The sequence below is a fragment of the Peromyscus leucopus genome, chromosome 5 (assembly GCF_004664715.2).
Source record: "Peromyscus leucopus breed LL Stock chromosome 5, UCI_PerLeu_2.1, whole genome shotgun sequence".
NCBI classification, from domain to species: Eukaryota; Metazoa; Chordata; class Mammalia; order Rodentia; family Cricetidae; genus Peromyscus; species Peromyscus leucopus.
In genome coordinates this window covers 58971652-58995215 of record NC_051067.1, presented here as the reverse complement: position 1 = coordinate 58995215, position 23564 = coordinate 58971652, and the positions used below count along the sequence as shown (strand labels likewise).

The 23564-nt window shown below is 46.9% G+C and overlaps 1 protein-coding gene across 4 annotated transcripts; it reads right to left on the bottom strand.

The window, feature by feature from the left end:
- Positions 1-2607: 2607 nt before the first annotated feature.
- On the bottom strand, positions 2608-23301 carry Gata3 (GATA binding protein 3). 4 transcript variants are annotated; one of them, XM_028891561.2, is made up of 6 exons: positions 23099-23301; positions 22064-22743; positions 19256-19792; positions 13645-13790; positions 8367-8492; positions 2608-3823 (listed from the first exon to the last, which is right to left on the bottom strand). In XM_028891561.2, the coding sequence occupies exons 2-6, from the start codon at positions 22302-22304 to the stop codon at positions 3539-3541; spliced, it is 1335 nt and encodes a 444-aa protein (XP_028747394.1). In that variant the 5' UTR covers positions 22305-22743; positions 23099-23301; the 3' UTR covers positions 2608-3538. The 4 variants fall into 4 exon arrangements, with proteins under 4 accessions (XP_028747394.1, XP_028747397.1, XP_028747404.1 ...); XM_028891564.2 differs by having other exon boundaries at positions 13645-13787; XM_028891571.2 differs by having other exon boundaries at positions 3674-3815.
- Between the last annotated feature and the right edge of the window lie 263 nt (positions 23302-23564).

Sequence of the window (23564 nt, the reverse complement as noted above, 5' to 3'; positions counted from 1 at the left end):
TACTTTCTCTTAAAGTCTATCTTTTTAAAGATGGTTTTAAATCTTCTTTTTAAAAAATCTGTTTATTATGTCTGAGTGTGAATGTGTACACGTGCGTGCATTCGTGCACACCCACAGGGTACAGTCCACACGTGGAGATCGGAGGACCACTTACGAAGTCAGCTCTTTCCATCTGCTGTCTGGGTCCTAGGATTTAAGCTCAGGTCATCAGACTTAGCATCTTTACGTGTGGAGCCATTTCATCCAAAAGATAATTTTTAAATGAAATTCAGCCTAGATCTTCAATAGGTATTTGTTGGATAAGTGACAGAGTTTATTTTTGTTTTACTTGTTTATTTTGCTTTTGTTTTGCTTGGAGGACAGAGTCTCACTTTGTAGCCCAGGCTGTCTGAGGACTCACCAGATAGCCCAGGCAGACTTCTAACTAAACGCAATATACCTGCCTCTGCCTCCCCAGTGCTGCGACTAGAGACATGGACCAGCAAAACCAACCTCAATGAGCTTAAATCCAATGATATTCACTCCTTGAACTTTCACAAAGATAGTTTTTCTATTATGCTAGCCTTTGAAATGTCTTAAAGACCTAACCCAAGTCAGGCACGCTGGTTCATGCCTGGCACTCCAGTGCTAGGGAGGCTGAGTCAGGAGGATTACCCAGAGTTTGAGACCAGCCTAAACTATACGATGAGTAAGTACCAGGCCAACCCAGTCTACAGTGAGAGACCCTGTTTAAAAACAGAAAAACAAAAAAAACACCTAAACTGGGGCCGGAGAGATGGCTCAGTGATTAAGAGCATTGACTGCTTTTCCAGAGGACCCGAGTTCAATTCCCAGCACCCACATGGCAGCTTATAACTGCCTGTAACTCCAGTTTCAGGTGATCTGACATCTTCACACAGATATACACGCAGGAAAATGAGTGCACATAAGATAAAAATAAGTTAATTAAAAAAAAAAACCACCTAAACCAAATCACTGTGTCTTCCACCCTTCTCCAAGCCCTATATTATGTCTAAGATATTCTTCTATGGTAAAGCTGATAGTTATTTGAAAAATGATTGAAAATTTATCAAAGACACAATTCACTCAAAAATACTTCAGCAGTATCCTGGTTCTTGTCCTGTTTTTCCAGATTAAAACCTTATTAATGTTGTTCTTCTGCTCTCTTGCTCTCTATCTCTCTCACTTGCTCACTCTTTCTCTCTCTCTCTCTCTCTCTCTCTCTCTCTCTCTCTCTCTCTCTTTCTTTCTTTCTTTCTTCCCAAAGAACAGAAACTACTGGAGCCATGGCAGTGTGGTAGCATTCCAAAGGAAACCTGAACCATTATTATTTAGCTATGTAGATACTGTATAAAGATTTTCAATCATCTTCTAGAAACAGCCTTGAAAATTAAATCAAAGTGTGCTATGATGAAATGACTTAGAACCAGTAAAGTAGCTACCTTACCTAAAACAAAGCAAAACTCAGGCTTGTTAGTATTGAGGTGTTTTTTTTTTCCGTGTCCCCTACCCCTTCTCTCTCCAGGAATGCTAAGAATTTGAATTCCTTGTTCTTAAGGTGAAAGGGCATTCACACAAATGGTCTTATGAAGAGAAGTCGGGAATCCTGAAATGGGGAACCAACCCGACAATAAAATCTCCCGGGTTCAATAGACCCTCTTTCCTAGTTGCTTCAACCGCGATTGGAGAACAAGATTGGGGCTGTTGGTCACCCATCGGGAGCCAGCAAGGTCTCCACTTCCCTGACGGTTCTCTTGCTCTTCTATTTCAACATCAGCTTTAGATTTAAAATATTTGCTAAGGAAGCAGAGGCGATTACTAGACACTGTCAGTGTGTGCCCACATTTCGTCAGCAGGTTTCGAAGGGGTTATTTCATGTGGAACGGACGTTCTGGACACCCCTCCACCGTGGTGTTATTCAACAGTGGCTAGTGACATGGAAAAGGGCTGAGGAGCCGCCCAGCCTGCACTGTCAAAGAGGACACTAGACTGAGTCTCCCCTGGAAATCTCAGCGGGGTAGTTGGCCCACTCTTGCTTTAAGATTTTCTCCTGGAGGTGCCCAAGGAAAGCAGGCAGCTCACAGGCTGACCCCTGAAGCTGTGTTTGTCCAGGGATAGATTTCTCTACACAGCGGAAATCATAATTCTCCCATTCAAGGAATGGATGTTGCCCTGCTGGGATTCACACCATCTCCTGGTGTTTGCTTTGGGATGCTTAAAAAGAAAACAACTCCGAAATCCGTCAGTGCTTCCCAATTCTCTAAGAGCTTGGCCACCACTTGGATACAATGTTACTTTGTTGCTTTAAAATATTTTAACTTTATTATTATTTTATAGTATTATTCCAACAGACTGTTTAAAGGCAGTGATCACTAATACAGAACACACAGGGGCTAACAGTCAGCCAGGTTGCTCTCAGGACAAGGCCTGTCGTGGCCAGGTCACTGACATGCACGTTGGTAGCTATTACGCTGCTACCTTCATAGCTTAGGCTGCAAGAGAAGTGACAGAAAAGACAGGTACCTCTGGGCCCATGGAAGCTATTTAATAAATATCATCCAAAAAAAAAAAAAAAAAGGAAAAATAAACCTCCAGAGTACATCCACCTTAGGTCAACTGAGAAAGCAAGCTAGTTTATTCAACCGAAAATCCGGGAGAAGGAAAACATTAAAACAAAAAACAAAAACAAAAAAAAAAGTTCTTAACGCTAGCAGTAAATAAATTTATACAACAATTCAGTCTGTATAATATGATGAAATAAATCTACATCTTTTCTTATTTTGGTGCTTCTGAATTATACATACAAACAACAATTACAGGGATTAGTTCACAGAGCTTGTAGGCCTAGACATGACATTCTTAAATCATCACTGACAATTGGTGAGATTTCACAGATTGCCCGGATCTGAAATTTCCTTTGCAAAGGCTCACAGCCTGGAACATATGATTTGCCTACAACATTTTTTTTCTTGGATTTTTTTTCTTTTTTTTTTTTTTTCATTTGTTTTTTTTTTTCTTTTTTTGTTATTTTGTTATTTTTTTTTTAATGCATCAAACAACTAAAGGGAAACAAAACTGACAGCGTGCCCATTTGGACATCAAGACTTAGTTTCTTCTGTATCTCTCTCCATACTTTATTTTCCCTATATTCCTTAAAATTCTTGGCGTCCTTCATGCCTTTCTTACAGCTATCCAGGTACAATAAAGTCTTCCTCAAATGTACAGTATTTCTTACAATATAAGTTATATGCAATGTTCAGCAATATTTTTTTCACAGCACTAGAGACCCTGTTAAATAGGGAATATGAGTCTGAATGGCTTATTCACAAATGGGATCCGGACTCAGTGGTTGGAACGCAGACACCACCGGGCGCTCCTTTGAAAAAGAAGCGAACATTTTGCTTTCTGCCTTCAAAAACACAGATCTGTCGCTTACGGGCTTCATGATACTGCTCCTGCAAAAACGCAAGTAGAAGGGGTCAGAGGGATTCTTTGCGGACTCGGAAACTCCTCGTGCATCCGGAGCAGGGCTCTCCCTCTACCCCATGGCGGTGACCATACTGGAAGGATGGTGAGGTCCAAAGGAGAGGCCAGAGGGCGGGTGCATGGGCGTCGGCGTGGTCAGCATGTGGCTGGAGTGGCTGAACGGGGAGATGTGACTCAAGGATGACATGTGTCTGGAGAGGGCAGCCGGGTTGAAGGAGCTGCTCTTGGGGAAGTCCTCCAGCGCATCATGCACCTTTTTGCACTTTTTGGATTTGCTAGACATCTTCCGGTTTCGGGTCTGGATGCCTTCCTTCTTCATAGTCAGGGGTCTGTTAATCTAAACAAAGATCAATTTTTTTTTTTTTTTACTTTTTTGCTGCCTTTGAAATGGTACAGGATTTTAGACAGTGGCATGGGAGCCTGCCACCTGTGTCGGTGGCCCCCTCCCTTTATCCCACCTGCTCCTTCCTTTTTTTCCCCCAGGGACCCAAGTTCTGCAGGTCTCAGGGTATAGGGCTTCTGATTCAGCTGCTACAGCTTTCAAAGCCCAGAACCTCCAAGCACAATTCAACTAAAGCTCATCGACATCCAACTCAGGAAGCTGACATGCTCAGGACCCACCTAGTATAAGTATTATGTCTGTCAACTTAAAATACAATAACCTGTCTTGCTTCCTTAAAATTTCCCTAAGGTATTTCATGGGAAGACGGGCTTTTGGGGGGGCACTTTCCAGGGGAGAAACAGCATCTTGTTTACTAGTTTGATGGATCTAACCTGGGACTTACCACACAGAGCAAGGGAGAGTCAAGCCTCCAGTGTGGAAGTCTACCTCTCTTGGAAACTAGGACTCCTGTTCCTCTCTGCAAGGTCTGGCTGCCACTCTTCCAACTGATTTTTTTCACAATGTGATGTGCTGGAAAAGCTTCCCCTGGAATATGTGTGCTCTGAGATTTTTGGAGGGAGGGGTGTTCTGGGGATGGAACCCAGGGCCTCACCCTGCTAGGAGCTACATACACAGCCCTGGAGCCTATAGGAAAGCAGAGTGCTCTTCCCAAGGATAGCCCTGTTGCCCACGTCACCCAACAGCAACCACAGTGATTGAAAGCTGTTGTTGCCCCTAGCCTGCCTCTGTGCTTTGAACTGGACAAACAGCTAAAACCAATCAACCCAAAGTCCTTTGAGAGGAAACTCACAGTCAAAATTAAAAACCAAGAACGCATCAGAAAAAGATACCAAGACCTTTAACAGGAAGATTGCTAGGCTCACAGAGCATGATGGCATACACCTAGAATGCAGGGGTGGGAGGGTTAAGAGTTCCGGGCTAGCCTGAGCTACCAGCAAGACCCCACTGAGAGAAAGAGAGAACACTAGACTTTGATACCTAAAAAATCCTTCTTGGTTAAGTGATTAAGTGTCCTTTTAAAAAAAAAAACCTATACTTTGGGGACCCAGAATCAAGGATGGGACTTTGCAAAGCTAATAGAGGCTGCTCTTCAAGGGGAGCCAGGCAAGTCAATGTCAGCAGCACACATCTGCCACAATGAACCAGATGCGCAGCTTAGCCGTGTTCCCAGGAATGCAACCAAGAATCTTGACGAGAGGCAACCAGGGCCCAGTGCTGCCTGCCATGCTAAGGGTAAACAGCCCCAGCCACCAAGCCTTCTCCAAAGTGGATAAAAAGATCGCCTTGGCTCTGGTCTTCTCTGCTCCTGAGGCTAGAAATGACAGTTAAGGAATAAAAGACCCAAATAGCCAAGCAGGACCAAGTTTCTGGCTGCAGTAAGAACATGGTTTCCTGGTGCTGGCAGAGGTCACCTGAGAGGGATCCAGAGCCCCACACTGGAGCCTCTGACCTTATTTACCCCTATGACAGGAAGATGGGGTGAGGAGAAGCAAAGGAGCCAAAGTCCGTGCCAGAAAAATGTCTCAGGGCTCCTTCAGGTTGTCAGGAAGATAAAGATGCCGCCCACAGAGATGACAGGTATCCACTCCCACGTCAGACCTTCCCTAAGATAATGTCTAGATACACCACTGTGTACACCCAGTGCTAGATGCACACAGCCAGATATCTAAATACAATATCTAGTTACACCAAGAGCGACATGACCATAGATAGCTAGTCACAACACACCTAGATATGTTGATGCAGAGATAGGCACTCATCTCAACACCTAGATAAGAAGAGACGAGCCTGTGGCATGCATGTGTAGACACAGCATGGGCAGGAGAAATTACAGGCCAAGAAAATGGTCACAGATTAGCATCTTATTGTTAAACACACCTAAGTTACCTCCTTTGATGAACCCCCGTACTAAGCCAAAAGGCAGAAGAAGAAGAAGAAAAAAAAAAGCGCACATGAGAACGAGAAAATTCTCCCCCCTCACCTTAAGCTTGTAACTGCAGCACTTGGGGGCTGAAGCAGGGGGATTGCTGGGTCCAGGAAGGAATGAGGAGTGAGCAATAGAGAAAAGGTCAATAGGTTGAGAGTATGACTCAGCACTAAAGCACTTGTCTCACATGCCTAAAGCTCTGGGTCCATCCCTAGGACCACCGGGGAAGAAACCATTATTCAAAAATATGCACACATACATTTATGTGAGAAACCAGCTTCATTGTATGTAGTTCATCACTACTATTTTAAAATTAGAAGAGGCTAGTTTCCCATAATTCTATAATTCCATGAAGGTAGTAAAGAAATGCACTCGTGACAGCCCACGGAGATCTTGCTGCTCTGAAAGGTCAGACTGTTAACTTTCCAGCTCTCCTGTGCGCCTGATACCCCGACTTCTGAGGAAGGTCTCTGACACCCTGAAATCAGTCCGGACTTTTACTTCATTAGTTACGTCACCCTGCATACCCTAGGGACGTGCCTTTCTCAGTCATAACTCCTTCAAGTACAACCGAAATAAAAAGAGTCTTTGCCCCATCTACATCATAGGGCTGTCTGGGGCTCACATGTCATCAAGTAGCATGATAGTAGTTTCCTTAGAGAGCTGGAAATTGTAGCATAGGCTGGGGGTGCCTGGAAAGCTAGTAAGTGCTAATGTTCCAGTCCTCACCATCTTAATCACAAATCTTTGAGAGCCTCTGCCCCATATTTGAAAGCAGGACTAGGTTTAATTGCTGATAAATCTGTGTGTATCATGGCCCAGGAGTGGGCGAAAACAGCAGATCCCACTTAGAAAGCCTTGGGTTTCCTTATACTGGGCAACCACCGAAGGGGACCTGTGTCAAAAGGTGTGAGTTTAGACTCCTGTGGAACCTCAGAAACTTTCTCCCAGAGAGAGACTGACACACAGAGAAAGAGACAAAGACAGACAGAGGGACAGAAACAAAGAGAGAACCAGCGACAGAGACGGGGTGGGAGGGGGAGGGAAGGAGAGGGAGAAAAGCTTCCTTTGGATTCCCAAGTATTCCTGGGTAAAGTGAGTTACTGCCAGAACAGCCCCGAGCAAAAATGTCTGCCTCTTCCTCATTCCTCCCAAACTCTGCCAAAAGCAAAAGACACCAGGAAAGTAATGTAAAGTTGAACAGAAGAGAGGTGACAGTTTGGGTTTTTCGGTTGTTTTTTGTTTTTTTTTGCTTGGGATTAAACCACACATTTGAGGCTGTCTTCTGCTACGTAGTAAGTTCAAGGCCAGCCTAGGCAATATGAGACCCTGTTTCAAAAAAAAAAACAAAAAAAAAAAAAAGGTGGGGTAGATCCAGCTAGACTCTGTTGACTGGCAATTACCACTCTGCTAATGAGGTCCAGAAGGAAGAAGTCACCATTTCTTCACCCCCAACCTCACTTTTCCCCTCAGTTGTTTACATGTGGCAGGAAGCTAGTTGGGACAAAGACATCCAGGGAACTCTTCGGGACATTTCAGTTCGTGTTTGTCCCGCGGAGGATCATTTGAAGTTCGAAGCACAAGGGCAGCCAGGGCTTTCTTCTCATCAGTAACCAAAACTGTCCTATTTGGCTCAGAAATGGACGGCAGCACCGCATATTTATCTAATTCCCTTTCTCCTGCAAGGGAGGTGCTACCTGGCCCCACCCCATGCAAGGGAGCGTGGAAACAGAACCCGTGGCTTTCTGTTTGGTTTTGTTTTTTGAAACACGGCTGTCCGAGAATTCACTGTGTACACCAGGCTGGCCTGGAACTCACAGCAATCGACCTGCATTTGCCTCCCAAGCACCAGAATTAAAGGCAGGCACCACCTGATCTGGCTTTACTTAGAACAGATGGTTTTTCTGTTTTCCAAGAAGATGTTTTTTTACCTTTAAAACCTTCACAGGTTCATGATACGTATTAGGTTTCAACATCACATAAAAATTGTCCAAATCATAGTAAGTGGGTAGTGGGCAACGTTCTTCTCCATCTTTTTTTTTTTTTTTGAGACAAGATCTTGTTATGTAGTCTAGGTTGTTCCAGTATTAGCTACGTAAGCCATGGCGGCCTCCAGCTCATGGTAGTCCTCCTGTCTCAGTCTTCTAAGTGATAAGATTATGGGTGTGTTACGAGACCTGGGGTCCTTCTCTGTCTCTAACCCCTTCCATCCCATCGCAGCAAAGATATTTTCAAAACTATGTCCAGCCACATGTGGTAACACACACCTATAATCCTAGCTCTCTGGAAGAAGCTGCAATGAGAGGACCAGGAGTGAAAGGCCAGCCCCCTCTACATCTAGAGTTCCAAGCTAGCCTGGGCTATATGAAACAGGTGTCTCAGAAAGCCAAGAGTTACAAATAAAAAACTCAGTCCTACTGTGTTGATTTCTGAACAAGCTGCTTGGCTCCAAAGAGACTGACTGAACCCCATCACAAATCTGGATACCGGTGCTGTTTGCACGGTGTGGTCCGGATCCCCACCACCCCGGCTGGGTCCAGTCCCACTTACATTGTGCAGCTTGTAGTAGAGTCCACAGGCATTGCAGACAGGGTCACCATTAGCATTCCTCCTCCAGAGGGTGGTGGTGGTGGTCTGACAGTTGGCACAGGATGTCCCTGCTCTCCTTGCTGCTGACTGGGGGTGGGGAGAGGAGGCAGGGTAAAATCAGAACAAACAGTAAATGTGTTGGTGGAGCTACAGAAACAGGCGTGGAGGGGGGGGGGGCGAAGATATTGAAATCAAAACTAGCAAGTGGGCCACATAAAAGTCATAAAGATCCCAGTTCGTCCTTGAAAAGAAAGATGCAGCCAATCCAGTGTTTAGGAGTTTGAGGGGCCTCAGTAGGCAACCTGAGTGCAGAACTAGAGAGAAGCAGGATGCCCATGCCAACCCCTGGGCACATGACCTCCTCCCTCCATCCCCACGAAGTACACCACAGAGTTCATTTTTAAGGTGACAATTTTCATTAGCCGGGCTAATTTTGGTACCAAGCTCTTAGTCCTCTCCATTCATCATTCCCAAGCCCACAGAGGTCTTTTTCAAGAAAGACTGGCAAAAATATTGATCTCTACATCAGCTGCTGGCTGTCAGGGCCCACTAACAGCAAAATGAAAGCACACCTGAGCTAGAAAAACCCTTTCTAGGCTCCCCAAATCAGGAAAGGTTGAAATAGCTGGGCAGAGTGGCGGCTGTCCGGAAATCTAGAGCTCTGAGGCTGGGAAGGAGGATTGCTGCTAGCTGGGGATACACAGTGGGAAAAGGGAGCAGCTGAGAATAAGGTATGCTAACACAGATGTACAAGATAGTCTGCTGAAACATGATACTTTGTATGCTAAACTAAAAATTGAGTTTCTATATAGATGTATAAATGTAGATATTTTAAAGGCTACAAAATGCGAAAAGTTCAGGGTGCCATGATTTAGGAACAGGACATCCTGAGTCAACAAGACCCTGCAGCCATCCCACACAGCTGACACTTTCAGACTTGCCTGGTCACTTGCCACTCCCAGGGCAGGGACCCTCGATAGCTTTAGGTAGGTAGCCATCATGTAATGAGACAATCCAAAAAAAAAAAATACTTTGAATATTTCGTAGGAATCCTGGACACCACCTGCCCACCTGGCTCGAGTCTCACCCCCCCATGTGAAGTTCAGGTTTTCCTAGGAGTCACAGGCCAAACGTCAGCCGCATCTTGAATTTTAATTCGTTGGTGATGGAGGCTTGTGGCTCACTTATAACTGTAATTCCTGCCCTTGAAAACTTGCAAGATTGCCACCACCCTGAGGCCAGCCTGGGCTACCCAAGAGGTTCCAGGACAGTGTGGGCTACAATGAGAAAGCCTGTCTCAAAAATTAAATTTAAATGTCCTTAGCTCTGCTTTCATTTTCTTTAACAGGGAGAGATCTCTTTTACCTTTTGCATATTTGAATTTATCAGGCAACTTTTTTATGCACATATTTTTTTTCTTTTTGGAAAATTTAAAGTCAAAACTATTGAAAGAAAATGGAAATGTGGGCCACCAAGATGGCTTGCAGGTAAAGACACTCACAACCAAGGCTGACTGGGTCCCTAGAACCCATGGGGTGGAAGGAAAGAACCAACTCCTACAAGCTGCACTTTGATCTACACACACACACACACACACACACACACACACACACACACACACACTAAAAAGAAAATGGAGCTGTTTTTTCTAAAATACTCCTCCTCCCCTTGAAAAGAAAATGTTAACTCAAAAAAGAGTCTGGATCCTGAGTTCACAATTAATAGTAAAGAGCAGAAGATAAAACACATTCAGTAACATCAAGAAACCTGTGCTGTGGAAGCTGGAGGAAGGTCTGCTTAACATAGCAAAAGGCCCGGTCTGGACCCCCAGGACTCCCCCCAAAAAGACAAGGAAAGCAGGAAAGAAGGAGGAAGCAGGGGGGAAGGGAGGTAGGGAGGAAGAAGGAAAGGGAAGGAAAGAAGGAAGAAGGAAGGAAAATAGACTGGTATGATTTGAAGAACATGAAACTAAAAACTACAGAACCCCAGCTTTATTCTCTATCGATACTGTATCAAGCGCAAAGCAGCAACAGTCAAAGCCGTGTTTGGAAGCCCAATGGCAATTTTGATGGAGTGCAGCAGACAGATTCTTTCCTTTTAAAGCCCTAGGTTGTCCGCAGATCTGCTCCCATGGGCTTTAAAGAGCCAAGCCCAGACTTTTAGGGATTGCAAGGAAGTGAAATTAAAAACAGCCCATGTCGGTCACCGTGGAGAAGGTGCTGCTTTCATGCTGTCCATTCTGAAAATAAGTCACTGCAGCACAGAGTGTCGGTGCTGATTCTGGAGCCTCTGGCCACCTGCCTTTGTGAAATGTGATCATTTAATACTTAAATAACGATTCCCCCTCATGTGCTCTCGGGAAGCAAGTCCTACTGAAAACCAGCGCCTAATGATTTGTGACAATTATGTTACATGTGATTATTGTCACCATCCTATGGTATTTCAGGAGAAATATTCAGATCAAGCCCAATAGTGTCCACTCAGGCAACCGGCTTTCCCAGTTCAATCATTTTGAATGTATAATGTAAATATAATGCCAATTAATACAATGAGTGCACTAAAGAAAGAATTCAGTACATAATAAATAATCCTTTGCAGTAGATTGTAAAGATCATAAGTACACATGTGTGCCAGGTATGTCTCTGGTAAGACAGAGTTTATGAAAACCTACAGAGTTGCCCAAAACCACACTGCTGGGCTCAGTGGCCCAGGTATCAATAAGCCCTTCGATGAGGCAAGCTACCCAACCCATTCTAATTGTAAGACGTAAGAAAATTCTGGAAAACAAGCAGGAGGAAAAGCTATAGATCTGGCCGTGGGTCCTCTCTTCTATGTCAGTGTTTGATTTGTATCTCCTGGAGATACATGATGGGCTAAGTGGTCATCAGTGGGTCAGCAAATACATGGAAACAAAACCAGCAAGCTGTAAAGGCTGGGCAGAAATGAAGAGACGCAAGAGAACACGGCTCCAGTGTCCTTAGCATAGTGAGCCTAGACGTCTCCACCCCAGCTCGCAGGGGAGGGAAGGAAAGGAAAGAAAAGGGTTTAGGTCTTTAGAGTAGAAAGCATCTGAAGAGGGTTGGGAGGTAAGCTGGTGTGACGGCTCAGAGTGTAAAAGGGATTGCCAGCAACTCTGATGATCTGAGTTCGATCCCCGGAACTCACGTGGTGAGAGAGTACCGACTCTTGCTGCAAGTTATCTGCTGACTTCCACGCACACACAGCAGCACGCGGCACACACACATAAATTACAACAGAAAGAGAGAGAAACTTTCGTGTGTCTCCGTGTAGCACATGAATTATAATAGGATGGAAAATATCCATGCCACCCCCCTGGTGGGGGGAGATAGTTAACACAGACAGCTTAAATTGTGACAGCCTGTGAACTCTAGAATTAAAATCAATTATTACTCAGAGTTCCACAGACTTCCTATGAAAGGTGAGTGGAGGCAAACCTATATAAAATAGTAGAGTCCTCCCCTGTGTTCTCCGAAAATGCCAGATAAATTCTCCTTCATCCATTAGAAAACTATGAGACTTTTCAGATCTTTATAATTTTTTGTCTTTACTTTAAAATTAAAAACTGTAACTGTATCATGATATATTTCAAGAAGAAGTTTTGTTGTTGGTTTTTTGGTGTTTTTTGCTTTTTTTTTCACTAAGGCTGGGTTCTGAATGATTCACGGCATTCTTTTGCGGTGTGATCACACTCATTCTGAGCTAACACCTCCAGCCATTTTTTTTTTCTAGTGCTTCTTGTTCTGATCCGTCTAAACATCTTGATGTTTAAGTTGGAGAAGCTGAGTTGCTGTTTATGAGTTATCTCTAGCCCTCAGATATCCGGCAGCTTTTTCCTAGGAAGTTGCACGTAAGAGAAGGGGGGGGGGACCCTTAAACTGCATGAGAAGTGGGAGGGGGAGGGGGGGGGATTTGAGACAGTTGGAGAAAAGGGCAAAGATCAGATAGAATGAAGCCTAGAGATCTAAGATTGGAAAAAAAAAATTGAAGTCATGTGTGGGCACTTCCCCCCTAGAAAGTTTTCCTTTTTCTAAGGAGGAGGCAAAAGGTGTTAAACTGCACTGCTGTCAGGCAGGGAAGACTAATATTGCTTTCAAGAGGGGTAGTGGGGGTCGCGTCTGCTCGGGTTTTGCTCTGTTTTTCCCCTTAGAATCTGCATAGAGAAATTCTTCCCCTCCACTTCAGCATCTTGATGTCGCCTCTGAGGGCCAACTACTCCTACTGTCTTGTATACAATCATTGTTCAATCCGGCCCAAGGCTTCAGAGTCAAGTTTATAAATGCCTCCTGTTTACTTTCTTTATAAATGCTCAATGCTTCGAGATTTTCTCAAGTATTACTAATAACCGAAAAGCTCCAGAAATAAAAGAAAGTGTATATGTTGGCAGCCAGAAACTATCGCCCTATGGAGAGTTGTTATAAATAAATGAATGAATGAATAAACAAACAAACAAATCAGAGGCTAGGAGACCAGGAGTCAAGACAGGAATCACAAACCTTCCCCAGGAATCACCTGCAAAAGTCCTCACTGTCTCAGACAGAGAAGCAGAAAAATACCAAGGGCTGAGTCTGAAATTCGGCTAATTCAGCATCAATTCCCATGGCCCAGGCCAGCTTCAAATTCTACATGTGGCTAAGACTGGCCTTGAACTCCTGATCTTGTGGCTCCACTTCCTAAATTCCAGCATTACGGGAGTGCATTACTGGACCAAGTCCTATGAGTCTTAAAGCGTTGACACCAGAAGGTCATCCCCAGCCCTGGATCTGTAACTGCTTCCTCAGAGCCTTCTACTACTACTTCCAGGGTATGTTCTAAATGGTTCCTGGGATATTTCCTTCCCACATTAAACTTCTATCTGTGATGCAGCAATTACTGACACTGTTGTTCTGACATTGTTAAGCTTAGTTATTCCATTGGGAAATAAGTTTCAGTTCTGATAACCAATAAGTTAGTATCCTTAAAATTTAAGAAGTGACTTAAACATGAAAGACAAAAATACAGTTTTTCTGCATCTAATTTGAAAAAAAAGAAGAAGAAAGGGGGAATGGGGTGAAGTGCCAAGAAAAGGTAAAAAGAGAAGAAGAAGGAAGAGAAAACTGTCCTAAGCAAGCTGATGTGGTTCTTAACTGTCCTGACAATTTCCTTCAGAAAGCCATCCTTCCCAGAGACGACATGAAAAACACAAGACAGTTCCATGAGTTCAGGCCTTCCAAGAACTTACCAGCCTCCGCTTGGGCTTGATAAGGGGCCGGTTCTGTCCATTCATCTTATGGTAGAGTCCGCAGGCGTTGCAGAGGTAGTGCCCAGTACCATCTCGCCGCCACAGTGGGGTGGAGGTGGCCCCACAGTTCACACACTCCCTGCCTTCTGGAAACAAGATCACAGATAAGTCACTTATGGAAGGAAAGCATACCAAAAGGAGATAACACTTAGAGTTATGAGGGAGGGTCTGTGAGATCCCTCTGTGAGTGAAGGCACTTGCTGCCAAGCCTGAGGACCTGCATACCATTCCTGAGACCCTCATGGTGTAAGGGGAGAACGAACCTCCAGAAGTTGTTTTCCATCCTACACACACACACACACACACACACACACACACACACACACACACACACACACACACACACACACACACACACACACACACACACCAAAATTTGAAAGGAAAATAAAAACACTTCCAAACTCATTTGGGTGGGGGAACAGTTCACCCCATCTCCAAAGTTATGACTATTGTGTCCGACATAACTCTTCCTGTTACCAACAAACTTCGGGTGAGTAAAGAGCAGCAGAATCTTGACTTCAACACGTCCCACTCGGTGAGGAGGACAGAGCCGAAAGGAAAGAGACTGAATCTTAAAGCATTTCTGTGAGAGCGTGCTAAGTGTGGAACAGTGAGTGGCCAAAGCAAAGGACTTTTTCAGCTTCCTCGGACGAAGCAAGGAATGGTGAGCCAGTTGGTCACAGAGCTGTCTATACAGACTGACTCAATAATGAAGATTAGGATGGGGAGAAGGAGAGATTAATCAATGGCTAGATAGATACACAGATAATAGATGGATGTATAGATTGATCAATTGGCTGATTGATTGAGTAGCTAGAACTTCACATTTTTTACTCCCAATAAAACTGCAAGTGCCCCTAGTTGCAAAGTCATCAAATAAGGCCCAGCAGGACTGACTCATCCTCCTGTTCTCACAGCCTCCCCTTCAGAAAACACCACATTTCCTGTAGGTTTCCAGCTGCTACTAGAAGAATTGAAGTTAGATTCTGGCCCCAGCCTGGCCAGCCAAGGGCTGATGGAAGGAAGCATGGTACAAGCCTTTAGGCAGGAGATCTGCAAGATGGGGAAAGCCAGGAGAAGAAAGGGCAGAAAGGGTAGAATGAAGGTCAGATAAAGATTAGGAGGAGAGTTAGTTAAGGGGGGAGGGGGGGATGCTGGTCCACTCATTAACTGAGGCCTTCTCTTTTTCCAAAACCACAAATAAACAAACAGAAAACCAGCCCAGCCAGGTTTGTTCGCTCCCAAAGCCAGGGCTGAATCAGGACAGGGACTCCCCAGAAAGCAGACAGAAAGACTTTGCAACTTCTGAAAGTGGGGAAGATCCTTTCCAGAAGAACCTCTTCCACTCCGGGTAGTTGAAGAAATACACTAGCATTCTTAGTTCCTCCAGCCAAGGAGGAAGTGGAGAGCCCAGTCCCCTGGCAGGCAGCTCAACTGGACCCACCACGGAGGTAGGTCAAGGTAATGAGAGGGAGACACTCAGGGTGAATGGGCGAGTCAAAAACAGCCCGAAAGATTTCTTTGAGGGGCCGGAACTATAGCTCAACAGTAGAGCCTTTGCCTAGCATGCACAAGGTACTGGGTTTGATCCTCAGCAGTTAAAAAGGGGATCCCTTTGTCTTGAGAGGTTAATCAACGACACAGAAGTAAAGGAAGAGACTCTAGAAGAGTGATTGGGAATTCTGGCTTCCCAGAAAAGGAACAAAGTCTACCTTGGGAGACAGGAGACCTAATGATTTTTGGAAAACCCCAGATCAAAACCAAAGGAACAAGGGGTGCTCACACCTTCTCCAGGGACAAATTCTTGCAAGTTATCATCACTATAATTTAACTCCAACCGTTTCGAACAGTGGCCAGAAAACCACGAGAAACATCATTTTCCCCTTTCCCCGTAACTCCAGGAACTATGTGTAAACTTGCTTTTTCAAACAATATTTGAGCAGAGAATTTTTTTTTCCCAGCCAAATTACAAAAAAGCTCTTAGGATGGGGTCTGCCGAGAACTCTCCCCGCTGACTTAAGAGTCCCTGGGACTAGATATAAAATTTGCTCACACATATAGCCAAAGGTACTTTTATAGGAACATGGTTAACTTTTTCTGATTCTCCTCAAAGGTTCTGGAGTATATCATCCTCAGACAATTTTCATGTGGGGTCCAGCTCTGATGGGATATGGCTACCGGATGTAGGGAAGCTGCAGGGATGAGTGGGTAGGCAAAGGGGGTACTGGCTGTAGAGGCACAGCCAGAAGCCTTGGCTGTTTTGGCTTCCCAAGTGTCTACTGCATCCACAGCCTGAATGCTGGGAGACGGTGTGGGCCACCGCCCAGCCAAGGCCTACTTTTTATCCTGTCTGCACTGGAGTCACTTAAGTCCCCTTCCCGGAGTAAGCTTGCTGCTCACATGTTCCCCTGCACCAGGCACAGCAGAAAGGTGGCAAGCCGCTGCCCCGAGCAGGGTGAATGCCTAGGCACCCTGACGCTGAGGGAGGGGATCTCCCAGCCTGTGGCCAAGCTGATTTCCTTTCCTTTGTCAGGTAGGAGGGAGGAAGACAGCTTCCTTTTCAGAGGGCCCTTGAAAGCAGAGAGCGACGACGGTTGCTCTCAGGCAGAGCTCTGCTCACTAGAGCAGTTTTCTGTCTCGATTCTCTCCACAAGTTTTCGGCTGCCTTGCGTGGGCTTTTCTCTTCTCACTTCTCGCTGCCTCTACTATGACTTCAGCACACCGCCAATTTTCCTAATGGAGGGCCTGACTCTCCTGCTTTCTGTCTTCCTCATGCCTCTCCCCTGTCTGCTGTGAGCTGCCAAGCAGACACCTCTCTTAGGTGACAAGAACCACAGAGCTGTGAGGCCTCTTGACATTCAACAGCCATTTGCAAATGCCCCTTGGGCTTCGGCCTGAAACCCTGAAACTGGGCTGTGCAGGAGCAGAAGGCGGGTAAGCTATTTATCTCAGGAGAGTGGAGGGAGGTACCCACATCCAAAAAGCGATCAGGGAAACTGAGAAAAATGGCCCTTTGGGGGAAAATAAAAGCAACAGCAACAGCTTTGTCTTTTGTTCAAAGATAGATCCCAGACCGAAAGCAAAGATATCAAGAAAGCAGTGCAGGCCCTCACCACAGCCTCAAACGTCTCTCCAAAGCACAGCCATAACCCTGATCTGCGTTTCTGTCTTGTCCAATAAATGCATCTGCAAAGAGGAAAGAGAAAGGAAGGGAGGAAAAGAGGGAGGACAGGAGGAAAGGAGGACAGGAGGAGCGGGAAATAAACCTAGGAGAATATCCTGAACAAGAATTCCCACTAGCCAACCTTCTGCATACTGACAGCTTCTGGAAACTTCCCTCTACACTCCAAAAGTCCCAGGTCCTTTGCGGGCCAGGTATGCCACTCTTGGTTTTTATGACTGTGAGAAAGGAGGAAGAAAAAAGCCCAATCTCACCCCTTCACCAAAATAAATAAATAAACAAATAAATACAATGCATACATAGGTATTTCTGGCTCTGGTTTAGGGAAAACCTGGTACTCTCCTGCTTCTCCCCATCTCCACCCGCCCCTCACACACAAGCTTAAAGAAAAAAATGAGAGAAAGAAACGGATCAAACCAGGAACAAAAAGTGTGCAAACCTAAGGAGATGGAGAAGAAAGGTGGAAATGAGGGCATAGAATGAGTCTTCTGGAAAGTCAGAGTCCCCCCTCCCCCTCGCAGCCACCACACCGGCCTCAGAGCCCAGGCACTTCCCTGACCTCAGAGCCCTGCCAGTACAGACAATTTTTGTTTTGCTTTGTTTTTAAACCCCAGTGCAACCTCAAAACACACAGTTCCTTGATTTCAGCCCTCCAGCAGCACGGTAGGAGACAACCAGGACTTTTACCTCTCTCTAGTCCAGCGCCTTCCCTCCCCACAAGCCCAGTGCTTGCCCTGGTACCTTAGCAGACCACACTACTCCCTCAGCTCTCTCTTCCTCTAGCTTTCTTTTTGACTCTGCTAACGAGCCTACCTCCTTCTCCCTTCTGCCTACTTTCATGTACTGAACATGCAGGTCTGAGTTTTTCTGTCAGCCTAACCGCATCCGGACTCTATTAAAGTTCCTGGCCCAGGATAAACAATGCAACTGTCGCGTGCAGCCGTCTGAAAATAATTGGATTAGCTAAAACATATCAACTAAATAGAGACAGTCCTGCTCAGGCAGTCAGAGTGAATGTCACCCTGGGAAAAAAAAAGAAAAAAGAAAAAGAAAGGAAGAAAGAGAGAGGAAAGCCCTGAAAACTGATCTCCTGGTCACTCGCAGCACCCTCCTGCCTGAAGTCTGCCAAACCTAAGCATGCTCTGAAGACTGCTCATCCAGCCCTTCACAGACAACTGATTGTTTTTTTAACCATTGCTTTTTTAATGCAATCTGTGTAGTTGGAGTGGCCCACTCTGAAATGAGGACACCTTAGGAGACCTAACAGTCTTCACAAAAATCCCTTCTAAAAACACACTTCAGTCTGCTCACGACCTCTTTTGACTGCTTCTTGTAGACGCAAACTGAGAATGAATTTGTCTTATTTCTAAAGCAAAGTAAATTTCTGCCTGAGTATGCTTTTCCTGCAGTGACCTCGATAGAATAAATCTCTCGGTGTGCTGGCAAACACCGTTTGCTTTTGAGGGAGAGGGAAGACACAGAGGCAGCAGAAGCATACACCTGCAGCATCCTTTCCACCTACCACACCTGGCTTCCAACCGACTCCAGGAATTGGAGGTCCTAAGTGGGGCTTCCGGGTCCTGTTCCCACGGAATGCTCCAAAGGACGCTGGAGGTGACTGACTAGGCAAGGGGCCCTTGATGTTCCTTTAGTTCTGCATCTCACTGGGGAGCCACCTCCTGCCCTCAGAAGTTCAGCTGAGAGTCTGTCCCTTTCCCCTGCAAAGCCTGCTGATTTTACAAAGTGTCTGCCTCCTTCCCAAACGACACAGACACACGCTTTATTTATCTGTGCCTCTATAAAGGACAGTCCTTGGCTATAGCCCCAGTGACCCTTTCTGAGGAGAGGGAAGAGGAACAGTCCGACTGACAGAGGCCAAAGGGGTCATAGGAGGGACCTGTGTTTGTTTAGGTTGGAGGAGGTTTCGTTTTAGCTTTAAACACTACAGATTTATTCCTGGGGCCTTCCATTTGGTCTTGGAAACTAAAGTTAGTGGTAGAATCCAGAAGTCCCTCAGCAGGCAAGAGGAAAGGGCATCCATTTGTTTGTGTTAGTCTTTTTCCTTTCCCAACTCACTGGGATGGGGAGGGTGGGGGTTACAAGCAGATCACACTTCCCCTCTGCAGCCTAAGTCAGTAGGAGTTAAGACACACCACATTCTTCCCAGGCTGGAAGAATGGAAGACATTAAGTAGATCTCCCCAGGGCTGGGTGATACCTGTAGGCCTCCCAAATACTCCCCCACCCCCCACCTTTTTTTTTTTTTTTTTTTTTTTTGAGAGAAGGAAGACCCTTTTTGACCTTGACCTGGGTGTAGAGGAAGTAAGAGGGAGCAAAAGAGAGATTCCCAAGGGTGGAGGTGGCTTACCTGTGCTGGACCGCGCCTTGGGCCTCGACTTACACCCGAACCCAGTAGGGGATCCTCCCAGCAGGCTGCTGGGTGGGAAGAGTCCGGAGCTGTACTCGGGCACATAGGGCGGATAGGTGGTGATGGGGTGGTGGGCTGAGGACGAGGCCCCTCCCAGGGTGGTCATGCTGCCTCGGGAGTGGGAAGTCTCCAGCTTCATGCTATCCGGCAGCGGCACCTGATATTTGAGGCACTCTTTCTCATCTTGCCGGGCCGAGCCCGCCGATCCCGGGGTGGACAGCGACGGGTCTGGGGAGACGTCCTTCGGAGGGGTGGGTGGGAAGGTGAAGAGATGCGGACTGGAGTGGCCTGCGGCCAGAGAAGAGGAGGAAGCCGGAGGGTAGACGGACAGCGGCCCGGGGGAGCCGTGGTGGATGGACGTCTTGGAGAAAGGGCTGAGGTTCCAGGGCGAGGCCGTGTGGTGGCTGCTCAGGGCTTTTCCACCATCCAGCCAGGGCAGGGATCCGTGCAGCAGAGGTGGGCGGCATACCTGGCTCCCTGCGAGGCCAGCAAGGGCAGAGGAAGAGAAGGAGAGAAAAGAAGACCGCATTGAGAGCTACCCTCAGACACACCTGGAGAGTCTACCCCTGGCGCCCCCAACCTCCCAGTCAGCAAACCTCCAGGCCCAACTGCGCAAGGGAGCTCAAACCTCCTCTAATCTCGGTGGTTCCATGAGGACTGGGCCCACACGCCCCGAGGTGGAAGCAGACCCTGTCCACACCCAGCAAATCTAAAACGAAAGGCCTGCTCCTAATACTCCAGAGGAGTCGCAAGGACGTGGAGAAAGGTTTCGTGGCTTATTTGTCCTGTCCAAATACAGAGTCTACATCAGATTTCCTGGTGTCTCTCTCTAGAACCTGCCTTGATTTATTGGTTTCTTTCAATGGCCCTGATTCTCCCACCGCAGACTTAATCCCAACCAGGCTGATAAGGGAGTCAGCGTGAATGATGAGGCCTGAAGGATGAAGTGGGGCCACACCACTCCTGAACCCTAGGAGAGGCCCAGCTCCCAACACCCAATGCAAGGAAGGCAGGGTGCATTTGAGAGTTAATTTCAGAAAAGTTGCTTAGAACTGGCAAAGCTGCTCCCAAAAGGCCTGAAATAGAAATTTGCAAGGAAATTTTCATTGTCCAAAACCTTGAAGGATTTTCCCCCTCTGTTCTTTCCTCACCCTTCCAAATCTAATAGGAAAAAAAGAATAAAACAAGCCCCTTGGGCCCTCGAGACCTTCCTATTTACCAGGGCAGTATATGAATTTTCACCTGAGACACAAAATTCCAGTTGATATGTTTATTTTAAACCAGGGGAGACTCCTACACAGAGAAGTTTAACCTTCATTTAAAATACACGATTTTAAGGTGTTCATGAGTTATCGAAGTCCGTACTCTCTGATAAGGGAACCTTTAAGCTGCAAGCGCAAATCTATGCTCTTGGTGATCTTTCAATCCAGTGTGCCTCACCATTTGACATTCTCGCCAACCATTAAGAACAATACTGAAACTAAAATCTTAAGCGAGAGGAAGGGGAGGGGAGTCAAGAGAGATGGAGCATTCTCTTGAACGCCAAGGGTTAAGGTTCTTTTTATGCAGGAAGTAGTATAGTAAATAACATTAGGTCTGATCTACCTCATTTCCACTTAACTGCTAATCTGCACACAACCCGAGCAAAGAGCGCCCCATCCGCAGAAATGACTGTTTAAAACCCGGAGGCTCTGAGGCAGAGGATGCCTGCTGCCAGAGGGGTTATGAGAAGGGAGACCTGAGCAGACCTAGCTGACCGAGAAAGCCTCCCATTTTCTTCCCTTCGATTTTTTGCTCCTTTGAGCACAAACTTGCAGCTGGGAAGTGTTAGGGGTCCCCTGTCCCAACCACACAAGGCTGGTTTCTTCCTTTATTTTTCTTTTTTAAACACCTCAGAACTCCCCTAAACTTCTCAAGATAAATGGTTTGGGGGAGGCAACTGGAAACTCCTGCTTAAAAAGACATTTTGGTGTATCATAAATCTTTGAGGGAGCCTATAGGAACTACCGTAGGCCAGAGGAGAAAATTAGGCCGGGGTTGCTGGCAATTAAGCAACCTAAAAAGCAAAGACGTAGGAAAATTCTGTGTAGCCGGGAGTCTAAGCAAACCTGATTTCTCTTCAATTTAAGACTCCCCCCACCCCTTATACCGTGTCAACCACCAGATTCATGTCCTCAAGCTACCAGTAGGTAAGAAACCTGCCTAAAACTCAAATACACTATCTTTGGTGGAAAGCCAAAGAAATCAGAAATAAATACATGTGTTTGGGCCTTTCTGCAAATACAAAAGGAGAAACAAATTGCAAGGTTCTGTCGAAAGACCCCTTCCACCAGATCGCTAGAAGCTGGAAGCCCCCTTCAGGGGAGCCCAGTTCCAGGACCGCCTGGGCGGCTCTGCTGCCCGGCCTGAAAGGCTCCGCGCGGCGCGTGCAGGCACAGCATGAGATGCCCCGGCTGCAAAGTCTACAACGCGTGGACCAGGGCTTTATCCAGGCGCCGGCCAGGTGAGCGCCTGGCCCAAACGACGGCCGCAAAGAGAGGCGCCTACTGCACTTTTTTAAAAAAACATTCTCCCTGCGAGCGAGACTGCTTCCTCGCCCATTTCCGGGCCCCAATTTTTTTTTTTAAATGAACTAGTGACACACTTGGGGGCTTTCGCTTGCTCTGCCCAGCCTGAATCTCTGGCGGGCTCCCAGATCCAGGAAAACAGGAGCGGATCGAAAGGGTTCCTGCACCCAGGTGGACTCACCGTGGTGGGTCGGAGGGTATCTCTGCACCGTAGCCCTGACCGAGTTTCCGTAGTAGGACGGGACGTGGTTGCCTTGACCATCGATGTTAAAAAGTACGTCCACCTCTTCCGTCAGGGGGTACTGAGCCGGGTCCATGTACGAGTGGCCGAGGCCCGGGTGGTGCGTGTCCGGGTGCTGCCCGTTGAGGACCGCGGGGTGGTGGTGGCTCACCCAGCGCGGCTGGTCCGCAGTCACCTCCATGTCCTCGGCTGTGTGCGCGCCCTCTCGCCGGGCCCGGAACCCTCGCGGATAGAGGGAGGGCTGTCGGCCTGGGAGGTCCGCGGACTCCTGCCGTCGGAGGCCCGGGAGAGGGGTCGTTTAGTGGTTTGTTTGTAGTAAAGTGGGTGGGAAAGGTGAGCAAAAAAGTGGGTTTAGGGAGGAAAGAAAAAGCTTTGTGGGATAGTTTGGCAAAATAAAAAAAAAAGGAAGAAAAGAAGAGAAAAAGGAAGAAAGAAAAAGGAAGGGAGGAAAGAAGAGGGAGACCCCCCCCTCAAAAAAAAAGTAGAAGCGGCGGATTAAAGAGGCCAAATGCAAAAAAAAAAAAAAAAAAATGATGAAGAAGAAAGGACGCTGAAATCCAAGTGTGGCCACAAGGCACACTGGTTCCTTGGCGCTCAGAGACGGTTGCTTCTCCGGTCACCTGCAAAGCAGAGAAGAGGAGACCTGGATGAGCTGTAAGTACTTAAAACACCTGAAATCCTGGAGGGCATTAAGTCTCCTGGAGCTTCCCTCAGGGCCGACTCACCGGGAACGTGCACACGCACGCGAAGACCCGGCAGGAGGGGAAGCCAAGCTCCCCAGCACTCTCGCAGGAGCCCGGGACTGACTAAGCAATTAAAACTTGGGGACAAGTCCTCCCTGGAGGACACCGGCCCCGGGATCTTTCCAACCACTACAAACCCTCCAAAAAGAGCTTTAAGTTTACCAAAAAGAAAAAAAAAAGTCCCCTCTAAGTGGAGGGAGGGAGATTAAAAAAAAAAAGTCACAATACCAACCTGAGTAACAAGGAGCAGAGAGGAGGAGGCGTGTGACCTGCCCGGTCAGATTGCGTAGCTCTATGTCTCGCTCTCTCAGTCTCTCTCTCTTTTTCTTTCTCTCTCTCTTTTCCTCTCCCTCTCTCAGTATTTTTTTTTTTTTACAGGGAATGCATTCTTTCTGAAAGTATCAAGACGGCGCCAGGCAGCTCAGTGTTCGCAGACAGCTGTGGCGCGACGCAACTTAAGGAGGTTCTAGTGTCATCCGCGCCGAGGGGGAGGAGCCTGGCGCTGGCAGGAGGGGACACGATCCCTAGCACAAGGAAACTGCAACCCAAACCCGCTCCAGGACTTCACCCCCACCCCCACCCCATCCCCCCCACCGCCGCCCCTCCTCCCGCCCCTCCACTGACCGGAAAGGGGCGCCGCCGAGGGCCGCCTAGGGCAGAGGGGCCGCGGGCAGGGTGGGCGAGGCCCGCCCGGGATT